Here is a 24,391-nt window from a genome sequence, read left to right on the forward strand (position 1 = left end):
GGATACTGCTGTTGTGGCATTAAAGTCAAATTCCTTTAAAATTCGTATATGTCATTACTATAGTTTTGGACAGTCCATGAACAACTTGCTCCTAAAGCTATAAAAGAGCAGAGATATAAATCTGCAATTCTGCTGCAAGGATTACATGCAGGAGTAAAGTTTCATCCTGAAGGTAGTTATTATTCTATAGGTAACGCTTTAAAACTCATAATTGTACTCTTGTCATACTTGACTGCATGTAAATCATTATGATTGAGCATATAGAGTCCAAACACAGCCTGCCCACCAGGAAGGCTGAGCTAAGCAGATCCAAAGAATCTTACAAGCACTCTTTAAATAAGGTGTGTTATAACTTGTGGACAGTGTGTGTGTGTGTGTGTGTGTGTGTGTGTGTGTGTGTGTGTGTGTGTGTGTGTGTGTGTGTGTGTGTGTGTGTGTGTGCGCGCGCTCACACGTGCTTCCCACTTCACACAGGCTCTGCTCCACTTGTAAAGAACAACCAGGATGATAATTAGCCTGGCTTTTATATCTAAATGTCACATGTTGGCTATATTAAGACCACAATGCTTGACTTGACTTGCTCTGTGTTTGCTGTAGTCATTGCTACTGTACTTTCTGTTTCTCATCTCCCTCAAGCTCTGCTCAGTTTAAATGATTGTGATGCACTGATTTAACAAACTGCAAAAGACAGTCAACACCACATTCAACCATATACAATCTCCCTCTTGTTGTCTCCTTAAAAAAAAAAAAAAAACCTGTCTCTCTCTAATGTCTCTTTCTACAGCTTCCTTCTATGGCGATGGCTTTGTACAGCTCAAAGCAACAGAGTCGTCCGACCATAACATGCTCCGCATTCGCTTCCGAACCTCCAGCACCAATGGCCTGCTGTTTCTAGCTGCCGGCCAGACCGACTACTTCCTACTAGAGCTGCATGCTGGTCGCCTGCAGGTGGGTACATCTATGGCCCCAGCGCATGAGCATATGTGTGCAAGCATACATTAGTACACACGTGCACGCACATATTCACATGCATACAACACTTCGCAGATGTATGTGCTCGACCGCATATGAGCTCACAATAGACATAGGCACACACGCACACACACACTGACCACCGTAAGCCATGGTTCCATCTCAGTTGACAGTGTCAGTCTCTCAACACAGTAACACAAGCAGACAAGCCTCAGTGTTAACTCCATACCAGTCACTTCTTGTCACAGTAGGAACCAGGAGATAATGAAAGCAGTCAGATCTGTGTTTTTAATCTACTGGAATAAGTGAGATAATTTCTCAGGGCGTTGTACTCTGCCTCTGTGCAACAAATCACTTGAATTATCAAACATTGTGAAACTAATCAGTGGACTGCTTGGTGGCCTGCTATTGCTGTAATCACTCCATGATCTATGTAATACAGGGGTGCAACTAATGATTATTTTCATTATTGATTAATCATTATTATAAATTAATTAGTGTATGAAATGTCAACCAATTATGAAAACATGTATGTCACTATTTCTCAGTGCCTTAGGTGATGTCATCAAATTGCTTATTCTGTCCAATTAGTAGTAGGAGTGTTCTCTCGCCACTTTCATTTCACTAATGTGTTTTATAACAGGGCTTTCATCAGGGTAACGGTCCAAATCCCAAGTCCTCACATTTCATCAAGTTGCAACCAAGGAATGTTTGGCATTTTTGCTTGAAAAAATAACTGAAACAACTGATCGATTATCAGATTTTTGGTTGACTGATTGCTCCCTTCGGTCATGAACAGTGCAGCCTTTAAAGCTTAGTCAAATGGAAAGCAAAATGTCGTTAATTTTAAGAAGTTCAAATTGAAATCAATCTAGTTACTTAACAAAAAAGTTACTTAAATGAACATACAGAATGTGCCAATCAATTTCCTTGTTATAGTTTCATTATGGATAATTGAGGTGACCAGTTGTATTTAATAATGAGAAGGTCACAGTAAGATTGCATCTCCTTATTTCTGAAGGCACTGAATTCCTCAGCAGAATGAGCTTAAATTCTGCAAAATTAGAAACCGACTTTAATGTTAAATTCAAGTGGAACTGTGAACAGTGCTCCTACTGCCACAACATTTATAGCTATAAATATAATAGAAATAAACACGACGTGTAGTACACACCTCAGGTGATCGACTTCTGATTTAAAGACAAATGTGTTAACCCTGGGAACACTTACGAAATTTAGCTTTGCTGGGAGAATTTAAGGGTAAAATACTTTTGTCCCTTAAACACTGATTCTTAAACATCCTGTAACAGCTCTGACAAGCTTAATCAGCACACAGAATGGACAGATGTACTGTAGGCAGCCTTGAAATAGAAATGCAGACACATTCATAAGAAGTACAGGAAGTCCTGAGATATGCATTGTAGCTTTTGTGCATCAAACTCGAGAAATCCTTGTGACTAAGCTTCTATTCGTGTTAGACTTGTGCTGCCGGGAATAAATCATACTGACGACTGTGTTGCATTGTTGTACTTCAGTGAGCACGAGGAGTGAAAGGCTCGTCCCTGTTCCTTAAACTGTCACAGGTCACCAAATAATTTTTTTGTTCACCCACACAAGTTTTCCTCAGGCTTGGGATCTCATTCCATGTGAGTCAGCCATGAGTGTTGCTCCCTGAAACCCGTGCATGAATAGCAGGGACTCAGCGGCAAGCCTTGACAAGCTTGTCATCTAAATGCAGCATTAGTTTGAGATGGTGACATGATGCTCTAAAGACATTGCTGAGGGCAAAGAGATAAGAGTCCTCTTCCTGCTTCAAATCACAGACAAAGCTCACTGTTATAACAGGTGACATCATGGAATATACACAGTCTAAATCTTGTGTTTCCCTTTCCGGCTGTCATGGTGTCCACAGTTAATCATTTAATTCATATAAGTCGTAATTTCATAGGTTATATAGACAGTTATTTCATCTGACACAGTCAAAATATTTGAAGAATCTATCTATTATTTTTGCACTTGTAATGCTATATAAATACATGTTATTTAATTAATTAATTATTAACAATATTTTCTTCATGGTCATGCTAAATAGTTGCAACCTGTACATGCATGTTTAACTAAGTCTCTATAGCCATGGTAGAGACTCCATGAAGCTGTACTTGTGCCCAGCAGTCATGTCAACATGCTAACATGATTACAGAGACAATGCTAATTTGATGATGTTTAGTATGTGTAGTGCTCACATCCCAGTTTAGCATGACCGAATGAATGAAAAGTTAAGGATTAGTCATTATAAGTCATCCTCAGGATGGCATGAATGTCTACCAGTTTTATTGGGAGTCCATCCAGTAGTTGTTGACACATTTAAATCTAAACGACAAATGTCACCCTCATGGTGGCACTAGAGGAAAAGTTAACAATCAAAAAATCATTTAAAAAAAAATTAAGATTTCATCCTCAGAGAACCAAGAATGTCTAAACAAAATTTTGTACTCCAGATGTTGAGATATTTCACAGGATAAGTGAAAACTTTGACCTATTCATAGTGCAAAATGTAAGCTACAAGATTAGAGAAATCAGTGGGCTTCATCCTCAGGGCAACAGAGATATCTGTACAAAACTGAATGACAATTCACTAAAACACAAACTCATGGTGGTTTTAGAGAAAAAAGTCAGATTACCAACGTCAGTAGGCTTCATCCTATGGGGACCATGGATATCTGTACCAAAGTTTTATGGCAATCTATCCAGTATATCTTGAGGTACTCTTCCTGGTACCATGCTGCAGGCATGGCTAACAATTACAACAATTGCATTTAAAATGGGACATCACAACAAACATCTATTCTAAACAGATAACCTCAATCTCGATTGAATTGCTGGTTAGATCACTAAGTGTATTTGCCTTTTATTCCTGTGTTATAACATCTTTTATAATTGAGTTCTATTTCTTGTCTTAGCTGAAACTGGACCTCGGATCTGGGGAGCGGGTGTTAAAGTCAGAGCGAGGCACCCAGCTCAATGACCTGGCCTGGCACTCTGTGGAGGTCCACCATGTGCAGCACAACATCACTCTAACTGTGGACAAGAACTCTCACACAAGTGTAAAGATGCCAGGCTCCCATCGTGATCTCAACATCTTGGATGGCCTCTATGTTGGAGGCTCAGGCGGCCTAGACAGACTTTATATCCCCAGAGACCCGATTGGCTTCCGAGGCTGCATGGACAACGTGGTCTTTAATGAACATGACTTGCTGTCATCTCTTAGGCCTTATACTGGATTCAAAAATGTCCATGAGGTGTCTTTAGGCTGCAGTCCCCAATTCTTTGCCACCGAGGAGGACCCTATAAGCTTCTTCAGTTCCAGGGCTTACATTTCTTTTCCAACCTGGAATGCCCAACAGGAAGCGATATTTGAGTGTGTTGTGCACACTTCAGCCAAAGAGGGAATTATGTTGTACAGTTCAGCCAGAGAGGGCGACTTTGTGGCTGTGGAGATTCAAGAAGGTTTGCCAGTGGCAATTGTTGGAAAAGCAGGAACCAAAACTGAGCTTCGTTCCCTCACTTTCATCAATGACAGGAAATGGCATTCTATCAAGTTGCATTTCAGTTCCAAAAGCCTTGACCTAACTGTTGATGGAGAGATGGTGAAAAGCAGCATCAGCTCTCGTTCAAAGGGGCTTCAGCTCAAAGGTTATCTTTTTGTAGGAGGTATTGATGACAGCACCAGATCAGAAGTTAGAAAGGTGGGGCTCGTCTCTGTATCTGGAAAGCGTGTCAGGGGAGGTTCCTTCAAAGGATGTTTGAAGAACATTGAAGTCAATGGAGTGAAGATGGGTCTCTCTAGTGCTGTTGTCACCAAGGATATCTCAGTTGGTTGTGAGCCAGATAAAGAACCAGAACCATCAACCACCATAAGTCCAACAAGCGTTCCGGGATCCCTTTTTCACTTGGTGACACCAACACCATCTTTACACATGTCCACCCTTGCAAGGGGCTTGGATAGAAGGTATGGCTCAAATTTTGTGCAGCTCAAAAACCTTGTGGTGCAGGAAGGTAGTAGAGCATCTCTTGAGGCCAAACACATTAAGGTTCTCTTGGACTTCAAAAAGCTTGGCATTCGACAGTCTCAGATTATGTTCCGAATTCGTGAGCAACCAGTTCGGGGTCAGATAAGGCTTGATGTCGATCAGGACCAAGAGGAGAACACTTTCAGCATGTTGGATCTTTGGCATGGACGAGTGATGTATATCCATGGAGGGTCAGAGGAACCAGATGACTTCTTCATGTTTTCAATTTATTCTAGCAGTAGAAAGGAAGTTCCTGATTATCTGAAGGACAAAAAATTGTACCAGTACAATATTACTGTGACACCAACCAACGATGCACCTGAATTGAGTCTCCCTGAAGGAAATCTCTTTGTCCTGTTGGAGAACTCAAAGAAACGCCTCACCACGGATGTTCTAAAGGCCATAGACATTGACAGTAGCTATAATGACCTTGTCTTCTCTGTGCTTGGGAACCTGAACGCTGATGCAGGATATTTGGAAATTGAAAACAACCCTGGCAAGGCAGTGACCTCATTCTCATATTTAGACTTGGAAGAACTCAGGGTTTACTATGTTCACACAGGGGTTAGAAATTCAAGGATAGTTCTTAGAGTTAGTGATGGGGAAAAGGTCAGCAACACTGTGGTTCTAAGGGTCATGGCCATAGCACTGGAGTATAAGATTGCCAACAACACAGGCCTTGAGATCATTCAAGGAGAGACAGCTATAATTGGTTCAAAGCAGCTAGCTGTCCAAACCAATGCTATGAAACAAGTTGTAGATGTCCGGTATGATATGATTGAACCCCCTCAGTATGGAGAACTCCAGAGGCTTCACTCAAGTGGTGAATGGAGGCCTGCTGACTCATTTTCCCAAAGACTTCTAGAAAAAGAGCGCCTGAGGTATGTTAGCACTTTTCAAGACATCCAGACATCCAATGCCACTGATTACTTTAAGTGCAAAGTTAATGTGGCTGCAAGGGCAACCACTGAACTACTCTTCCCAATAACTGTGAAGTGGGTGAAATACCACCTGGTGAGGAATGTTATGTTAAACTTGGATAAAGTTAGGAAAGTGACACTGGACTCTGAGCATCTTTTTGCTGCAGCCGAAGGTGTGGCCCTCTTAGAGGATGACCTTTATTTTCGGGTTCTCACCATACCAAAGAAAGGAAAACTCTTACTCGAAACCACAGTCTTGTGGAAGAATTCAACCTTTAGCCAAAGAGATGTAACAGATCTTAAAGTACATTATGAGCTAGTTGACAGGCCTTATGAAGATACTAGTGACAGGTTCAAATTTCAGCTGGTTTCCAAACATGCTCAGTCTCAAAACTATGATTTCCAGTTTTCCATTAAAGCTGATATCAACAGTGTGTTCATGAGAAATGATGGACTCTCCCTTCTGGAGGGAGAAAGTAAGCTTATCACTAAAGATGAGCTCTTTGCAGAGACTTTGAGTACAAAGGATATGTACTACACAGTCATAAGCAGCCCCAGACATGGAAAGCTAGCCCGTATTAGTCAGTCAAATTCCAATGCTAGCTACGACAACATCTTAACCTTTAGTAATCAGGATATATTAGAGGAAAGGATAATGTACATTCATGATGATAGTGAAACAACTCAAGACGAGTTCACTTTCATAGCCTCCACCAGCGAAGGCTTCAAATCTTCCATTGCAGAGGATGAAATTGGCTCAAAGGGAGGATTGTTCAACATATCCATTCAGCTGGTCAATGACCAAAAGCCAGTACGTGTTGTTGATAAAGTTTTCCATGTAGTAAGAGATGGACAGAGGTTACTCACTTCAGAGGATTTGCGTTATCATGATGGAGACTCTGATTATGATGATGGTCAGTTGATTTACACTCGACGTGGAATCCCGATGGGAGACCTAGTTCTGGTTAATGACACCACCCATCGGCTGTTCCAGTTTCGACAGAAGGATTTGGAAGAAAAGCAAGTGTTGTTCATTCACAAAGGTGTGAGCACTGGCAGGTTTGTGCTCTTTGTCTCAGATGGAAAACATTTTGTATCAAGCCTTTTAGACATCAGTGCACACGACCCTTTCTTGAAGGCTGGCAACAACACTGGCTTACTGGTTCAGAAGGGCCAATCAGTAACCTTTTCCAGCAGTAACTTTAGTGTCATATCAAATTTAGACATCAGAGATGACCAAGAGGTAATTTTCAAGATGGATGTGGCTCCTAAGTATGGAAGACTTTATCACAATGAAACAAAGGTGGACTCGTTCACACTGTCTGACTTAAAGCATGGACTGATCTCCTATCGGCACGATGACAGCAAACATCTGGCAGACTATTTCAATCTAACAGTGAAAGTGAAAGGCTTTCGATTTGCAGTGAGGATCAATGTAAAGGTTTACCTGGAAAGTCATCAGAGGCCACCCATCGTGCTGCATCACAACAACTTACTGGTAGAAGAAGGAAAACCAGTGAAGATCGACGAGACTAAACTGGAGGTGAGTGTTTCAGAAGAGTGTCTGTGTGTGAGAGAGGGCTTGAGATTCCCAATCAACAATGCAATTTTTATTCTGGTTCAAATAATAATATATATTTTTTATTAATATTGCCAGATAAAATGAATTTTAACCCAATCAACTTTGTGTATATTTGCAGAGGCATTACAGTTCCACCATTTTTTGTCTAATTATGATATTATGCACATAATAATAATAATAATAATAATAATAATAATAATAATAATATATATACTTGTGAATTCTCAGCACCACGTTTCATTAGAGACATTTAAGATTAAGGACTTCCTATCCCTGACTATAAAAACATGTAATGAAACAACATGTGTCCTTTTTATAGTTAATGGAAGGAAAATGTTTGGCAGACAGTGTAAATTATGAAAGAAAAATATAACCATAACAAATTACTTGTCTTGTCCTGGTTTTTAAGGCTGCTGAAAAGGTAAAAACTGAATGCTGACCCATGTTCGTTTTTTTTATTTTACAATGATGTCATGTTGCATATAGAGTAAAATGAAAACTAAACTTTGGTGACACATGGAACATTTCAAGTTTAATCACCGACTATGTTTTCTGATCGTTGCAGGTCACTCACGAGGACAACCTGCCATCTGAGATTGTATTCACAGTCAAGGTAGCCCCCTCTCATGGCTTTCTCCGGCGTTTTGTCGAAGCGGAGCAGCGCCACATCGGAACCAAACAATCCCCTGTCAAGACGTTTAACCAAGAGGACATTAACAATGGGAACATCCAGTACATGCAGGTGGAGCCCAACCAAGTCAATGACACCTTCATCCTCGATGCCACCAACGGGGTCACTGACGTCAGCGACATTAGGATGTCTGTTGACATCATCCCACGCCTCATCCCACTGCAGGTCTCAAATTTCACTCTGAATGAGGGCGCTTCCAAGGCACTGACCCAGGATGTGCTCAAAGTCACCAACCGACATTTTTCTGGAATCAACTTCCTGTATAGTTTGACTGAGCCCCCCCTGCACGGCCACATTGAACACTCTCGACATCCTGGTGTGTCCATAACCTCTTTCACCAGGAGGCAGGTGAGATATTCTTACAGACAGTCCTTCAGTTGCTTTGGAGAAACAGCAACAGAGTGGCAGGTGGATTAATCGATAAATAATTAGATTTCATATGGCAGTAATATTTTATTTATCAAGATGAGAGGGTGTTTTCTCAAATATGCCCCATATTTAAAGAGTTTTTTTTCTAAACCCACAGCCATCTTTGCAGTGTTTGTAATCTAACTCATCCTTAATTAAATCAAAACATTAAAGAGTATTACCCTTGCTTGACCCCCATCATCCCCTTCTCACCCTATGCCAGCTAGAATCTCTTGTTTTGTTTTTTCTCTATGTGCATTTCAGAGAGTATAGTGACCTAAGTGTCAAAAAATATTAGTGTTTTGAATGGCTGTATTTTGAATAAATCTTTGCAGTTTTAGTTTCAGGTTCTCCCTAATAATGTCCATGATCTCTTAACCAGGTGGAACATGAATTCATTTACTACATCCATGACAGCAGCGAAACCTTAACCGACAACTTCACCGTGATGGCCAATGACTCAGGCCTGAGGAAGCAGAGTGCCGCCCAGACGGTGTACATCCAGGTTACAGCTGTCAACGATGAGCCTCCTGTTATTACAGCCAACAGGGTCCTCAGGGTGAGTCTGCACTGCTCTATATTTAAACTCTGGACGTGTTTTTTTTTTTACTAGCAGGTCTGGCACCATGGCTTACTGTCAGGCAGTTTTCACGTGGGCAGTGTTGCAAGTTGCCATGGCTGACTGGCTGGATGAGGAAAGTATGTTTGCTATGTGGAGGAGGGTCAAGGGGGGGGGGGGGGGGCGCTGGCAGCACAGCGCATGCATTGACATATATTTTGGAGGTGCTTGTTTGGTGTGAAGGAGTTACATTTCAAAAACGTCCCCTAGTCAGTTGCAAGCATAGCTGCTTCAGTGAATTGAAAGGGGAGCTGCTATTTTGTATAGTCTGGGGTGACCGGAAATGATTTCTAAGGCTTCTTATGAATACAAAAGACTTTAAATCAAAGAGAAAATAGCCCCCAGGCATTACATGAACATGAGATCATGCAGCTGGGAACATGATGCTTGAATTTAAGCCATTCCAGAGCGTCATCATAATGTTGAGCAGCATGATGGCATGGCCTGGAAATAGCAAACACGATATGGCCTCAGCTCAGTCCTGTTTCTACTGCGTCACAACTCTCCTCACTGTCTTCTTATCCAAAAAGAATTGCATTTACTACCTGTCTGTGAAAAGCAGTTTTTCTTGCATACAGTATATTTTGAACGTCACTTAAATTCACGTAAATTAGACAAACATTGTTGTGTGTGTCCATGTGCTGAGCAGTGCTGAGCAGTGCTCCTGCAGCCTCAGTGGCTAGAGTTGGGAGAGGTCCAGCTGGAAAGAGAGGCTGAAGTATAGGCTTCTATTGTGTGTGTGCAGCTTTGCCCCAAATGCCTCAAATTCCTGCAGACTCAGAGAAGAGCGACTTCTAGAATTTACTACACTGAAAAACATCAGGGAGCCAGGTGAATTATAGTAGTTTTAATCAGAAAACACTGAATATTTTTCAAAAGGGAGATGTTTACACATTTTGGTGACAGTCTCTGACAAGCTGGTCTGCACATATGTATGATCTATTGAATGCAAATGTGATCTCATCGGTCATTATGTCATGTTTTACCAGAGGGGAACTGGATTCTCAGTGTCCACAAGGTGGCTCTCTGCCACTGCACATCATGTTGGGGCTCAAACTGTGGAAGATTTGAAGAGAGACACAGGACTTCTTACAACGGACATACAGAGTCACCCTACCTAATTTCCATACAATTTATTGGAAAGTTAGTTTTGAAACAGCTTTGATGTTTTCTGACTCAATATTTTAAAAGGACTCAACAGATTTTTATTAATCAGTGTGCCATAGGGGATTATTGTTACATGTTACATAAGCTTGGCAAATGCTGAATAAACCCTACGACAATCCTGCATAAATATCAGAGGATGTCTGGTTAAAAATACAAGTTATTCATTTTTTAAATAAAAAATGAAACAAAACAAAACAGATCATCCTTTTTTTCTTAAGTTTAAAAAAACCTTGAAATCAGTAGACTATGATCCAATACAAATGTCTTGTGTTTGTAGGTTAGTTGTGGCAGTACTGACTGACACGTGATACATTCAACCTCTGTCTGCTTTCCAAAGTTTGCGCCAGATATCTAGAAGTAATGGCATCACAGTGACATAGAGCTGTGAGCAGAGTCTCCTGAAGTCAAATTCTTAATTGTTTGTCATGAGTATTTATCTTTCGGAGACAGGCTTAATGTGAAGCAACATGAGAGATTTTTTTACTTTGTGCAGGTGATATTAAAACCAAAGGCCTATTAAAACACCTCAGCATATAAAGATCAAAACAGTTGAGGTTTGGCAGTGAAGACTCACAGGAATTCAATAAAAATGGATCAAAGATATGATGAGTGTGGTGCAGTTTGTTTTGACTATCGTCTCCATGACTAAGGCTGCAGCCTGATGAGCATCCTGTCACATTTGAGGGATTGATTTTCACTCCAAGGGGCTGTTTGTGCAAATTGATCTCATGTGTCCTGTCTTTGAATTTGGTGGAGTCGCCCTGATGCGGTTTCAGACCGATCCTGCTGTGACTTCCTGTTTAATATGGGATTATTGGATGTGTAGTCATTTCCTGCTATGAGGAGCACGCACTCACATGTGTGGCAAGTGTTCTCATATGGGGAGAGATAGGACCAGTGTAATATGGTTTTACAGGTGCTAATTGAAAAAGTGCCCCATGCTTCTGATCCAGTAACACGTCTAGCCAAGTGAGAGACCAGCTCACAGCCAGTTAGTAATACAGTGAATTTTAGGGCCATTTAGACTCCAGTGTCACCCAGTGTTTAGTAGTTTTATAAAGGTAAAACCCGGCCTCAGATAGTCTTAAATCTTATGATGTCTGTGTTAGGCTGCACAAGTGTTTTTTTGTAGTTGTACCCACTTCCCTTCACCCTGCAAAGTGCAGTTCTGCAGTCTGCGACATTTCTCACATAAACCACCTTCCAGAGAGCAGCAGTGAGAAGTTTACAATAAAAATACTTGCTACTTAACCAGTGTGTGATCACACCATTTCTATAAAGTGCTATATATCTTGTGGCTGCATTGCACATTGATATGACCCATGAAAAACAGGAAATTTGCACTCTTTAGTATGTAACAGTACACTACATGAAATTCACTTTGACTCCAAAGTGGATTTTGTGACTAAACCTAACAATAACATTTATTGTGACCTTCTATTTCAGAAAATGCGTCAAATGGCTACATGTAATGGGAAAGTTGTCCTTCCTAGTTACAAACATGCAGATAATTATTACTTCTCTGCAGTCCCCTCAGCGCTACATCTTACAGCTCATTGTTTTTGTTTTCCAGCTCATGACTTTACTCTACCTATAGCTGTAGTCAGTGAAAAAGCTCTAAAAGCTCACTGTTCACAATCAGACACACAAAAACAACTACAAGCAGATGAGCATAGTGGAGCATTTAGCAGCTAAACAGAATAAAATTAATAAATTCAGGTTTAACCATGAATATAAATATTTTAAACTACTCTTTTAACTCTAGCATGTGTCATGGTTTCATGGTAGGTTTTTACTAATATGACTAAATCCCTATTCGGGCAGTTTTAACATTACAGATGGGTGATAGGGAATCAAATGGTCACTGTGCTGTTCTGTAAGTGACTCATCTTCCTGGACAGCATTTTTAATACTTCAAAATTAGAGGATGTGGTCTGTAATAGATTTTGTGTCTATTGGTTCTCAGAAAAAGGTATCCTTCGTCAATAGTTTTGTGTCCCGTGTGTTCACGAGTTCCTCTGTTGGGACCTTAATGGTGTGTCTGTTCTACATCCAACTGTGTTTACAGTCTGCGTAGCTATATTTAGCCCCAAGATGCCCGTCATATGTTCATTATGTTGTTGAATGTGACTTGAGTGATGCTCAGAGTGACACAGGTTGTTATTGTCTCAGCATCTTTTAGGTGCCTCAGTTAGAGATTGTTTTTGTAGCAGTTCTGCTTCAGTGGATGATGAACAGTGGAAAATGACTTGGAGAGAAGAAAGAGAGAGAGAAAAACATGTGAGAACAGCATCCTGGGTCCATTGTATGTGGTGATGAATGACAACGACACATCAGCTGTTTCCGTCCGTCTTTTATGTGTCTCACTTCCTTTTCAGTTGTTTCATATCTGCGGAGATTAGGTGGATTTAATTAATGGAAAAAAAAAAGTACCTGAGACGTCATTCTGTTCTATCCTCAAGACAATTTTATTAGATTTTTTTTCCAGAATACTTGAATTATGGCTGTAACGACGGGCAAATGGAAATAAGCTTCAAAGTAGCGAGTCTATTGCCCCATTGTATAACAAAATATGACAGTACCTCATGCCATCAATCAAAATAAATGTCAGAATCGCATATGCCTGTCAAATGCTGTTAGGACCTTCATTCTGAGCCATGTCAAACGACATTCTATATCTTCACGTAGATCACAGCTGACACCCGTTGCCCTTGTCCATCTTGTGTCCAGGTTTGGGTGTCCTCAGTGACAGAAATCAGCCCAGAGGATCTAAGGGCGCAGGACCAGGACACACCCCCAGAGGAGCTCCAATTTATGGTGACCCCACCAAGCAACGGATACCTGGCCCTGAAGAGTGCCCCCATGAAGGCGGTGCTCAACTTCACCCAGGCCTACATAGACCAAGGACAGCTGCTGTTTGTGCACAAAGGTAAAGTGTGTTCCCTGCTTTTTTGTTTTGTTTTAATAATCTAATGTAATAGTTCCATTTGATTTGAGTCGATTCTTACTTTGCATTTATACAAACAGAATAAAAACAGGCAACAGAAATGAAACAGGTGGGAGAGGAGAGGTCAGGAAGCCACAGACCTGTACAGTGGGGCTCCCCCTCAATTAAAAACCAAAGAGAACATTCCTCTGTTTGTGTGGAGATGGATATAGAAGAAGAAAACATTATAGCAATATAAGTGGGGTTGGGGGATAATTCAGTTCTAATCATTTATCAACTTTGACTTGATTTGTATTTACGCTCATATCATGTTCTCATTCTGTCATCCAAATGAATGATTCTAAGCAAACTGCAATTAAAAACTTAAATTAATATCTTAAATATGACCTGTAATTAATTGGTCCGGTTGTGGTCAGTGTTTATTCTCCTGCACAATTTGGATTTAATGCAGTAAAGCCAAATGTAATTCAGCTCTGTTTTTATGATTCAAGATACCTTGTTGTTGTTGTTCCTTTTGTGTGAAGTCAAGTCAATTTTTATAGCACAACAGACGTTATCTCAAGGCACATTTCATATAAAGAAGTTGCTGCTGACAGTTCCCACTGTTTGATTTGTCCTCTGCTCAGTTCCCCCTGTTGCAGAAACAATGTGGAACTCTCTTCAGTAGCTGTTAATTTACTTGCAGCACTGATACAGTTCAGACAGACTGGACTGAAAGCCAGGCTGCAGGTGGTAATAGTCTGGAAATGTGATGTGAAACGATGGATAAGATCTGTCAACATTTGATAGCGTCAGTCTCAGATCAGATTTCTGCTCACTCTCCTGATTCATATCCACTTTTTTCTTTGCCTGTACTTGTACTACGAGGAAAGGTTGTGATAGCAGTGTGTGTAAGGTACTTGCCCCATCCTGTATATTGAAGAATTTCTTTTTCACACACACACATTTACACACATCTACACCTGTATAGACAATTGATTTTGATTAAATAGCCCCTCATTGAATCAGAATACGAAGTTTTAGCTTGTGTTGCAGTTTTTTTGTTTTTTTTAGACCATCAGGAGTGCTGATCACCTACTTTTTTCTGTCTGTGTATTTTGCAGAAACCAGACAGAGCTCATTTGTAAATTTGCTCCTGCCGAGAACAAAGAGACAACTTGTCCTCACAAAACTAAGATGCAGTTGTTCTTTATTCAATGCAGCAGTCAGAATCTAACAATGTTCCCTCAGAGACTTCTTGACAGTTTGATGTTGTTTTTCCTGTCATGTCCAGGTGCCATGTCTGGAGGATTCAACTTCCAAGTCAACGATGGTGTGAACTTCACCCCGAGGCAGATCTTCAGCATCACTGCCAGAGCCTTAGTCCTCAGTTTAGAGAAAAACCGTCCACTCAAGGTGTTTCCAGGTAAATCCTTCCCTCTGAATAGAGTCTTGTCATCAAAGGAGAAGCCTGGTGTTTTCTCTATAGTTTTATTGTTGTCAGTAACGCATTGGAAAACTGTGCTAGCCGATCTCTCAATATCTGTAGTCTTCTCTACTCTGTGTGCAGCACTCAGCTCTGAGACACAAAACTGTAAAGATGGGTCACAAATAGATATTTAGTTTAATTTTTTTTTTTCAAAGTTGAGTTGATTTCCTAGAATGAGATTGCAAGAATTTTTGTCGTTTTGATTTCTTTTTTAGTCTTTTAGTCATGATGAAACTACACAGCTACTGTACTTCCTTAAAGGAACTGAAACGAAATATTTCTGTCTGTCACAGTCTGCTCACACAGACTCTTTTTAGTTTTATTGTATTAACCATAAGCAAAATATTGATTTCTCCTTTTTGTTTTTTTGTATTTTTTTTTGTGTGTGTGTGTGTGTGTACGTACATGCAGGTGATGGCTAAGGTTAGGGTAAGGGGCTAGGGAATGCAATATATTAAGGGCGAGGGTTATATCAAAGCCGGGTCCCCACAAAGACAAAGGTGTGTTTGTGTTTGTTTGTGAAACCTTGCCCTTTCCTTTGCAGTATTTTTTTTTTTTTTTTTTTTTACAATGGTGGGGGGGGGTTATATTCGGAACAAAATTTTGAGATTAAAGTTGTAAATTAATTTTAAAAACTCTGATATTTTCTGAGATTCAAGTCACACATTTACATAAATATGTCAGAAAACAGTTTGTTATGTTTTTTTGGTCAAGGAACCACATGACTTCGCTTTGCAAGTTTGGATTAACCTCATCACACCACAGATGCTGCTGCTTGCTGTGCATTATGCCTGCAGTGAATGACCTAATCATATTATACTCAGCCTACATTATATATTTTTAACTGAAAACCCCATGTTTTATTGTGTTTGTTCATCGTCTGTGATGTGAGGTAAAAGTGTGCATCCTGCTCATCATTCAGTTATAAAATCCCAGCGCACCAGCATCTCTCCTTGTTGAGTGCTCTCCCACTGACAGCGCTGTCAGCTGAGCACTCGGTCACACTGGATGACAGTAGAGGGGGATGTACCAGCGCCTGGTCTAAAAGCCTAGTTTAGCCGCCTTCATTGTGAACTGCATCACACTTCCACCATCCATTTGTTGTTAGGGTTTTTTTATTTTAGGTGTTTTATTATTATATATTTATCACTTTCATCTCAGAGAACATCTGAGGTTTTTTCTCATAACATTTTCTTATGATTGACCCCATTACGCCATACTTTTCCAACAGCCAAGTGATTACATTACCCAAATACCAGACTGGTGATGTTTTAATATACAGGATGCGTCTTTTAAAACTCAGGAGCTAAAAATAGACTGACTGCTGTCTGTGTCTGAAAACACATCTGAGATCTTTTCTGAGATTTCCAGTGGTCCGGTTTGTGAGTTAGGAGGAAAGAATATTGTGAGGGCTGCAAACTGCCAACTGGCACGCTCTGCTGAGCTTCCCAGCCACAGGGTGAGTGTGTACTTGAAAAGCTGTGCCACTGTCTGTCTGAGGCAGCCCTGTTTGTGCTTTGTGCCAGGCGGGACAGGGAGAAGGGGGGCGGGATGGGAGCTTTAACAGACAATGAAGGGTTTTGATGGGGTGAGGGGTGACATGAAACACTTTAACACTGTGGTGGGGAGATTAATGTTTTTCCTCTTCCTTGCAAAAATCCTCAAATGTCTGGGTGCTTTCTGTAAAACTGTGCAGACTCCTCACTAAATGGTTGCATATGCCTCATTAAGAAAACCAGTGTTTACCTGAAAGTGTTCTGACAGTGATTCATTGTGTTGTTGCCTGCAAGTACCACAAAGGTGATAGCATGAGGAGAAATATATATATATATATATATATATATATATATATATATATACACACATATACACACACACATATAAGTGATGATACTCTAATACTGAATTCTCTTACTTCTTTGTTGTTGTATTCACCTAAATCTGTCTCATCATTATCATTTTATGAATGTATTTTTATCCCATAGGCCTAATATTTATGATGTATTGTTTGTGCAGTGATAAACATGTGTCACACGTTCGTCTTATTAACAACACAGGAGCTGGGGAAAACTATTTTGGTCATGTTTTGATTTTACATCTCTAAGCATTCTACATGTCTATCTACTGCCATCAAGAACAGCTGCACAAACATCTGACAATATACGAAAAGCCATTTCTGACAGATTTAGCGCATGATAGGTTTTCGTGTAAAAAAAAAAAAAAAAAACAAGAAAGCCCGTCTCCCCCTCTTCCTCTCAGAAGGAAATTTCCCATGAGACTGACAAGTCTCTTTCGTGGGAGTGCTCATGAAAAGTGATGAATGAATTTCACTGTGCTTCGACCCCCTCTTTCCCTCATCCTATCATTGCCTTCCATCATTCATTTATCAGCAGTCTTTTTTTAGTATTCTCACAATCTTCACTGTGGCAGAAAGGGTTATGGAGATCTATGTAGTTCATCTTACAAAGAAAAGAAGCTCTCAGTAGTGAGACCCTGTCATCATGCATAGAAGATGTTTCCCCTTAGGTTTTTCCCAAGTGGAAGATTTCTGCGCCTGTGAGGAGCTGATCCACTTTTAATTTCTTGTGTGGATTTTATGTAACACCCCGCACTGCAGTTGGACAGTGCTGTTAAAAAGTCTGTGATGTCTGCAGTGCAGCTTTAATTTGACACATCAAAGGAGTCTCATCAGTCTATTCCAGACCTTGCTTTGCATAATTTGGAGTCAAAAAGACGTGAAACGCCTCCAGAAGGAAAAACTTGCTACATTTGATGCAGCTACACAACAGTCTTAACAATGTGGTCAGAGCTAAACTGAATACCAGACAAGAAAGACTGTTTTTCTTAACAGATACAGTTTCATGATCAATAATCCAAGACACGTCATCAGTCATTTTCTTAATTCAGTTTCATGTCTTTCCTCCAGGCTCCTCTGCACCAATCACAAATGAGGATTTACAAGCGGAGACCAATGACATTAGCAACACCTCCAATCGCATCATTACATTTAGTGTGATACGGCATCCTAAGCTGGGGCGACTGGTGACAAGGCAGCCTGATAATTCAACAGTAGACATCTCCACTTTCACACAAGATATGGTGAGTGAAGAGCTGGTGGTATCAACACTTTTCTTTCAAGATATTTTAAAATAAAATAAAAGGGATGTGAACCAGAGTAAGACTGAACATCAGGGTTCCTCCATTCATGTGGAAAGTTGCCAAATTTCCAGTATGAATAATAGATATTCTGCATCCTTATTCAGGAAATGGACTCTGTGCTTCTTGGGCTGAGTGGAACATGTTAGGCTTTTATGTAATCAGATATTTTTGATGGATTATTATCTGACACAGTTAAAGCTGTGATGCTTTGTGTGCTATATTTTACTGCTGAGCAAAGCAGATTTAAATTAATGATGAAATCTTGTACACATTGTAGAAATGTCTTTGAGAATGGTGAAGAATTATTGAGGCCAATGAGTTGTTTATATGTAGTAGATTAAACCATCAATTGATTTTAGGGATGATAATATGCTGCTTTTGCACAAATGTATTGATGTGAATTTATTTTGGATCAAGCTTTCCTGAGGATTTATGGTGTTTCTGTACCTTAGGTGGACAGGAAAGAGGTTATGTACATTCAAACCCCCATTGAGTCAGTGGGCTGGGAAGCCATGGACTCCATGACCTTCTCTGTGGCATCACCGCCTGCTTCTCTGGACAGTCAGACCTTCAAAATAGACATTTCCTATGAGAATACTGGACCTGAACACGACACAGTCCTGCTCGCAAACACAGGTATGAAAAGAGTCTACAGCCATGCTAGCGGTTCTGTAAGACTGTACTTAGACAGTGCTTTGAGCTGAATGTTAACATCAGCATGCTAACATGTAAACAACAACAATACTAAAATGACTTTTGTAGACATCACCTGGGGCCACACTACTAGCATAGCTAAACTAGCTAAAAACCACAAACTATGCTCTTGTTTATGTTGATTTATTGAAAAGAAAAAGTGTCTAACAATGTTATTTGTGGTGATTTACTTGGGGATAGGTGCGGCGGTAACAGAAGGGGAGAGTGTCATTATTGATGAGTCCAAGCTTGATGCCACTAACCTGATGTCCAAGCTGCCAACACCTCAGCGGGGCTCCCATGAGGTCTGGTTTCAGGTAACATCCCTGCCTCAGCATGGCGTCATCATGGTGGGTGAGAGAAACCTCACCAAGGAGAAACCCAACTTCTCCCAGTTCATTATCCACAAATACGGTATCACCTACAAGCATGACAACTCGGAGACAGCTTGTGATTCTTTTGCCTTCAGTGCATGGATAAATCCTAAGGGAAAAACAGCACAACGCCCTCAAGATGACAGTGATGTTGTTGAGGAGCGTTTTAACATTACAGTCACACCGGTGAATGATCAGCCACCTTTGCTAAAAACCAAAGCTCCAAGTCTGAGGGTTGTACAAGGAGATACAGTTGTCCTCGGGCCTGAGAATCTCAAAGTTGAAGACTTAGACAATCCCCCTGATGATATTAAGTTCTCTGTGATTAGCAAGCCAAACAATGGTTACCTAGCTCTTGAAGGAAGTTTGAATCAGTCGATAGTGGCCTTCACCCAAGCCCAAATCAATAACAGAAGCATCTATTTCATCCATGATGGAAGCTCCGCCTCAGGGGTGTTCTACTTCAGTGTTACAGATGGCCATCATAAACCAATTTATAAACTCTTTAACCTAGAGGTGACAGAAATCACAATTTCTCTGGTCAACTACACTGGATTGACACTGGAGCAAGGCAAGACTTCAGTATCACTGACCCAGGATAACCTTGATGCTGTTACCAATGGGAAAAACGTCACCATTCACTACCAGATTACAAGGCCTCCAAACTTTGGCAAACTTCTGAAGGACAACGACAAAGAGGTTACACAGTTTGAACAGGAAGATCTACAGGCTGGAAGGTTGTCCTACCACATGATCTCCCTTTCCTCTGGAGAAGACAGCTTTGAGTTTACGGCCCTCACTTCAGAAGCAAATCTCACCGGCCAAGTGCTCAACATAACTGTCACACCTTTGATCAAGTTTGGCAAAGGTGTGAGGATTCCCAATGGGATTGCTGTGAAACTCAGCGCTAGTTTTCTGAATGCCTCTGAACTTGCTAATATTAGTAATAGTGACCCTGTATTTGAAATAATCTCCCACCCTAAGTATGGGAAGGTGGTTCAAACAAAACCGAAAATGTCCAGGAAAGCTGCACAAGCTGACTCCTTCACCTTTAAGGAGGTGATGCAGGAGAAGGTAGCCTTGGAGCTTAATGCCAATATGACTGGAGTTCAAGAGCTGAATAACTCATTGGTGTTTCTGCTGAAAGCTGATAACATCCAACCTGCTAAAGGGGAGTTCCACTTTACAGTTGTGCCATATGACTCAGCACTTTTTCCCACCACAAAGAGTCCTGTCCCAACCACATCATCTGTTACTCAGACACCAATCCAGACTTCCAGAAATGGAACTGCTTCACCATTCCTGTCTACAGCTTTCCTCTCCACCCAGCAACCAAGCAAAAACCAGCAAAAGTTCAAGGGACGCAACCGCTGGGGAAACTCCAACAGAACTAGCATTTTCAGTACGACGCTCGGCAAACCAACACGTGGAACGGAGGATTTCCCCTTTAGGAACACACCAGTTCGTGTGGAATCCTACCCGCAAAAAACCTCCAATCCGCTCCTGGTGATCTTACCACTACTGGCCCTGCTGCTGCTTGTAATCATCTTTGTAGTCCTGGTTGTGTTTCTTCGACATCACAGGCTAAGGAAGCAGAGCACTACTGCACCAAAAGAGACACCTTCCACTGGTCTTCCAAGCAGTGAGTCCTACCAAGGCGAAACCCAGAGGAGCACAACAGTTCCCTCAGTGACTGTCACTCCATTGAACCCCAACTGCCCGGGCAGCCCTGTTCTTGATCGATTACTGGTGTCAAATCACGGTACGGGTTATGACACCATTGATTCAAACATGCTCATAAGTTCCTGGAGCAATGGTTCCCCTGGAGCATCTTCCCAAGTTATTAGAACCGCCACACCCACTCTTCAGAAGAATCAGTACTGGGTATGATCTTCCACAAACCGACTTATAGCTATATGTGTTGGAGATATTGTTACAGGTTTTGATAATGGATTAAATGTGGTTGAGTACCAAATGAGGCTGTAATTAACTATTTTATTAGCTTAAAGCTGCATGGATCAATATTTTTGTATTAATACTGACTCGAATTACCGTGTCATGTGTAAGGTTTCACTCATTGTGACAAACTCAGAATTATCACCCAACACAAAGTTCAACAAAGTGACAAACTAGCTAAGGAAGAAAGTCAAATATGTAGCAAATTAAAGACCAAGAGTTGTTGGAGTCTAAATCAGAGCTAAAAGCTCATCATATGGCTAGAAAGAGAGCTCAAGTGGGACAATAATGTGCTGGAAGTGTTATAAGGCAATTGTTTGCTAACAATTTAAGCAACAACTTTAAAAGGCCACAATACAGTTCATCAAGACAGTGCATCTATTTTGAGTTCTTGTGCCCCTTGGTGGCCAAATATTGATTCATGCAGCTTTAAGGATAGATAATGGACAAAACCACTATTGCCAAAGTTATTTGGAATACATTAATAAGAGTCAGGACGACTTTGAGTTGCACAATCCATTGAAACACTGGCTAACAATCCAACACCAATTACTGCAATAGATTCAGCTGGTGGGACAGACTTTGGTAATTAAGCATTTACGAAACAATCATCATTCTGGTAAATTATAACCTATGTTTGGTGCCTAATTTAATCAGTCACGTCGTTGTCTGGTCCTCATGCACATTGAAGTCTCTCCCATTATGGGTCATGGTCATCAGAGCGGGAGCTGATGCAACTGTGAATTACTAAGACTGACACTGGTACAAAGATGTATTGTCTAAGGATTTCAATTGATTGTTCAGATTTTATATTGTTGTTATGTATCATATATTACAGTATAACTTTTTGTAAACTCAGGTATTTTGTTAATAGTCATTTACTCCATGTTACCTTTAATGAGGGTTGCATGTCTTGCCAATAACAGGTTTTTGTTTTCACATTGCAATCTTATAAATTTGAGGGTTTTGTCGCAAATGCTTCCCACCATGGTTGTATATTGAAATGGTTTTGCACCACTATTAAAATATTTTTTTCTTTATAGCCCTGGTAAAATCACAAAAAAAAAAACTGTTTTATAATTTGTTCTTTTTTTATTTTACTATGCACATTATTTATATATTTTATATTGTATTCCACCCACTTTCACTTTCACCTCAGTGATTAAAATTCAAACTGCAGGTTCATTCTGTCATCATTTAACAGGTTTTCCTACAGTTGAATAGATAGTGGGTTCACCTACTTTAAGGGAGATTTAGCTGCTAAGCCTAAAACAATCTCATTAGTCTGGGAGAGGTAATGACTTTCTGAGGTGAGATATTAAATATTTGTCAACAGAACAAGTTGTCAGTCTCTTGCTTTTGAGCAGCAATTCAAGGAGTCCTTCTTTGAAAATACTGACAGGTGTTTCCCAGACAAATTACAAAAAACTGACAATTTCTTTGACTGAAATAACAGCTGGTATTTATGTTCATTATTTAACACTGACAAAACTGTATTACTTGTGTCCTTAGATTCTTGACATTATGTACTGTAGGCCTTGGCTGTCTGACACTGAAATGCTGTGTCTACTGTAATGAAAGGTACTTTTCTGACTTGTTCTGGCAAGCTAGGCAAGATAAGAAATTGCTGTCACTGAAAATCACTGTAAACTTGTATGTTATGGAATCATTTTGTACTGAACAGAAGTGTCTATCCAGTGTATCCCAGTGTCATATGAATGATGTAACCTATGTAACAAGTGTCATAGTTATTTATACCATATTTTTAATAAACCACTTTAAAATGTTTGGAAGGAATTACTGTCTGCTATCCTACAGTAGGAAAATCATACCTTGTAAGTGTGTATAATCTGTGCAGTCTTTTTTACTTAGTGTCTACCCAATTCTCCTCCAACAACATTTATAGGCATCCAAATTATCCCTTATTTCTTCCAGTTAAATTAGTTTTTGGCAGTTTTCTCCTTCTCTATAATTTAAACTGTACTTGCAGCCTTTTGCCCTCCTCTTAATGGCGCTTTACTCATTTCAGCAAAAGATACATTGCACCGGAGGACCAGTTAGAAAAAGATAAATTATCATCATCACTTCTCCCAGTTTCCTGCAATTACTCTAATTGTGGTTTTCTCACATCCAAAAACAATAAAATGGTTTTGTCACATGATCTGCACCAAGGTGTTGTGTGTTCTCCATCAGAAATGTTTTGTTGCCAAGGCAAATGTTCTCTAAGCATCTCAGATGGTACCCAGACGGTAAACATGTAATGTGATTTAGACAAACACAAGGACCTTTTTCTGAAGCTGAAGCTTCATTTACTGCTGAGTCAGTCCACATGACCCATGGTATCATACAAAGAGTATCTGTTTTCCTAATGCAAAAATTCTTGCGACTTTAGGATGTCTGTCACGCGTGGACAGGTCTTAAAGATTACAGTAAACTCATAAAGAAAGAATAAAGAACTCTTTCATCCAAAGATGCATCCAGCTCAAGACGTGTACACAAGCAGTGCCGGTGTGCTGAATAGTGAATAGAATGAGCTAATAGGGGTGGTGAGCAATGGCATCACATGTGAGCTGCAAACTTAGCACAATGATGTCAAGCCACAGAGTCCACCAACAGGAACTTCATTGGGATCCTGTTGTAAACCACAACATTGTCATTTATTAAAAGGACATTTCAGCACAACTTGGGACAGACATCACCAAACTGTTTATCATCAGCACAGGAGTGTGCAGTCAGCACTCTGACAACAGAATTCCTAGTGTTTTTATTGGTTACCATCTACATAGCTTACTGTTTCAAACATAATATATAAATCACAACTAAAAACAAAGAACAAACCTACTGAGCATAGTTAGTTACGCATAAGCAAAAACATAGATTAACAAAAGTAACTTTTTTTTCGGAAAAATATAATAAAGCTGACAGAGCGGTCACAGACCACAGGCAGTGCTGAAGAGGTTAGTACACATTAAAAATAGGATGAATAGACCACATTTGATAATGTATAACCAAGTACTATGCATTTATTGTGCTTGTGGAACCACAGCCCAACCATTACCAAGATCCTCAAACTATTACTGTATGTGATGACATAATATTTACACCATCTCTTTATCAGTATCAGCTGTTTGCATGCGTTTACCCTGGACACAGGAAGAAATTAGTTTTGTGCAGCAAACTAAACACACTTCCAATAAAGACTGAATGCAAGGAGCTGGCCACTGAACGTTTCACTAGTGGCAAAGCTGGGAAAATGGTGCTGGATTCAATGGAAGTGATTCAGAAAAATATGAGACATCATAAACAGCTACACCACATGGCATCGTAAAAATGAATCACTACAACAGCAACAAGGAAAATGGATT

At 40.3% G+C, this 24,391-nt stretch overlaps 1 protein-coding gene across 1 annotated transcript in view; it reads left to right on the top strand.

The window, feature by feature from the left end:
* Positions 1-22,812, top strand: part of cspg4ba (chondroitin sulfate proteoglycan 4ba) — a 28,313-nt gene extending 5,501 nt beyond the window's left edge. The window contains exons 2-10 of the mRNA XM_056377005.1: positions 785-948; positions 3,933-7,505; positions 8,110-8,583; positions 9,026-9,202; positions 13,160-13,358; positions 14,650-14,781; positions 17,771-17,943; positions 18,456-18,639; positions 18,898-22,812. Coding sequence (XP_056232980.1) covers positions 785-948; positions 3,933-7,505; positions 8,110-8,583; positions 9,026-9,202; positions 13,160-13,358; positions 14,650-14,781; positions 17,771-17,943; positions 18,456-18,639; positions 18,898-20,960 — 7,139 coding nt within the window. The 3' untranslated portion in view covers positions 20,961-22,812. The remainder of the gene's footprint in view (positions 1-784; positions 949-3,932; positions 7,506-8,109; positions 8,584-9,025; positions 9,203-13,159; positions 13,359-14,649; positions 14,782-17,770; positions 17,944-18,455; positions 18,640-18,897) is intronic.
* Positions 22,813-24,391: the final 1,579 nt, after the last annotated feature.

This window comes from Seriola aureovittata, chromosome 5, assembly GCF_021018895.1.
Source record: "Seriola aureovittata isolate HTS-2021-v1 ecotype China chromosome 5, ASM2101889v1, whole genome shotgun sequence".
NCBI lineage: Eukaryota > Metazoa > Chordata > Actinopteri > Carangiformes > Carangidae > Seriola > Seriola aureovittata.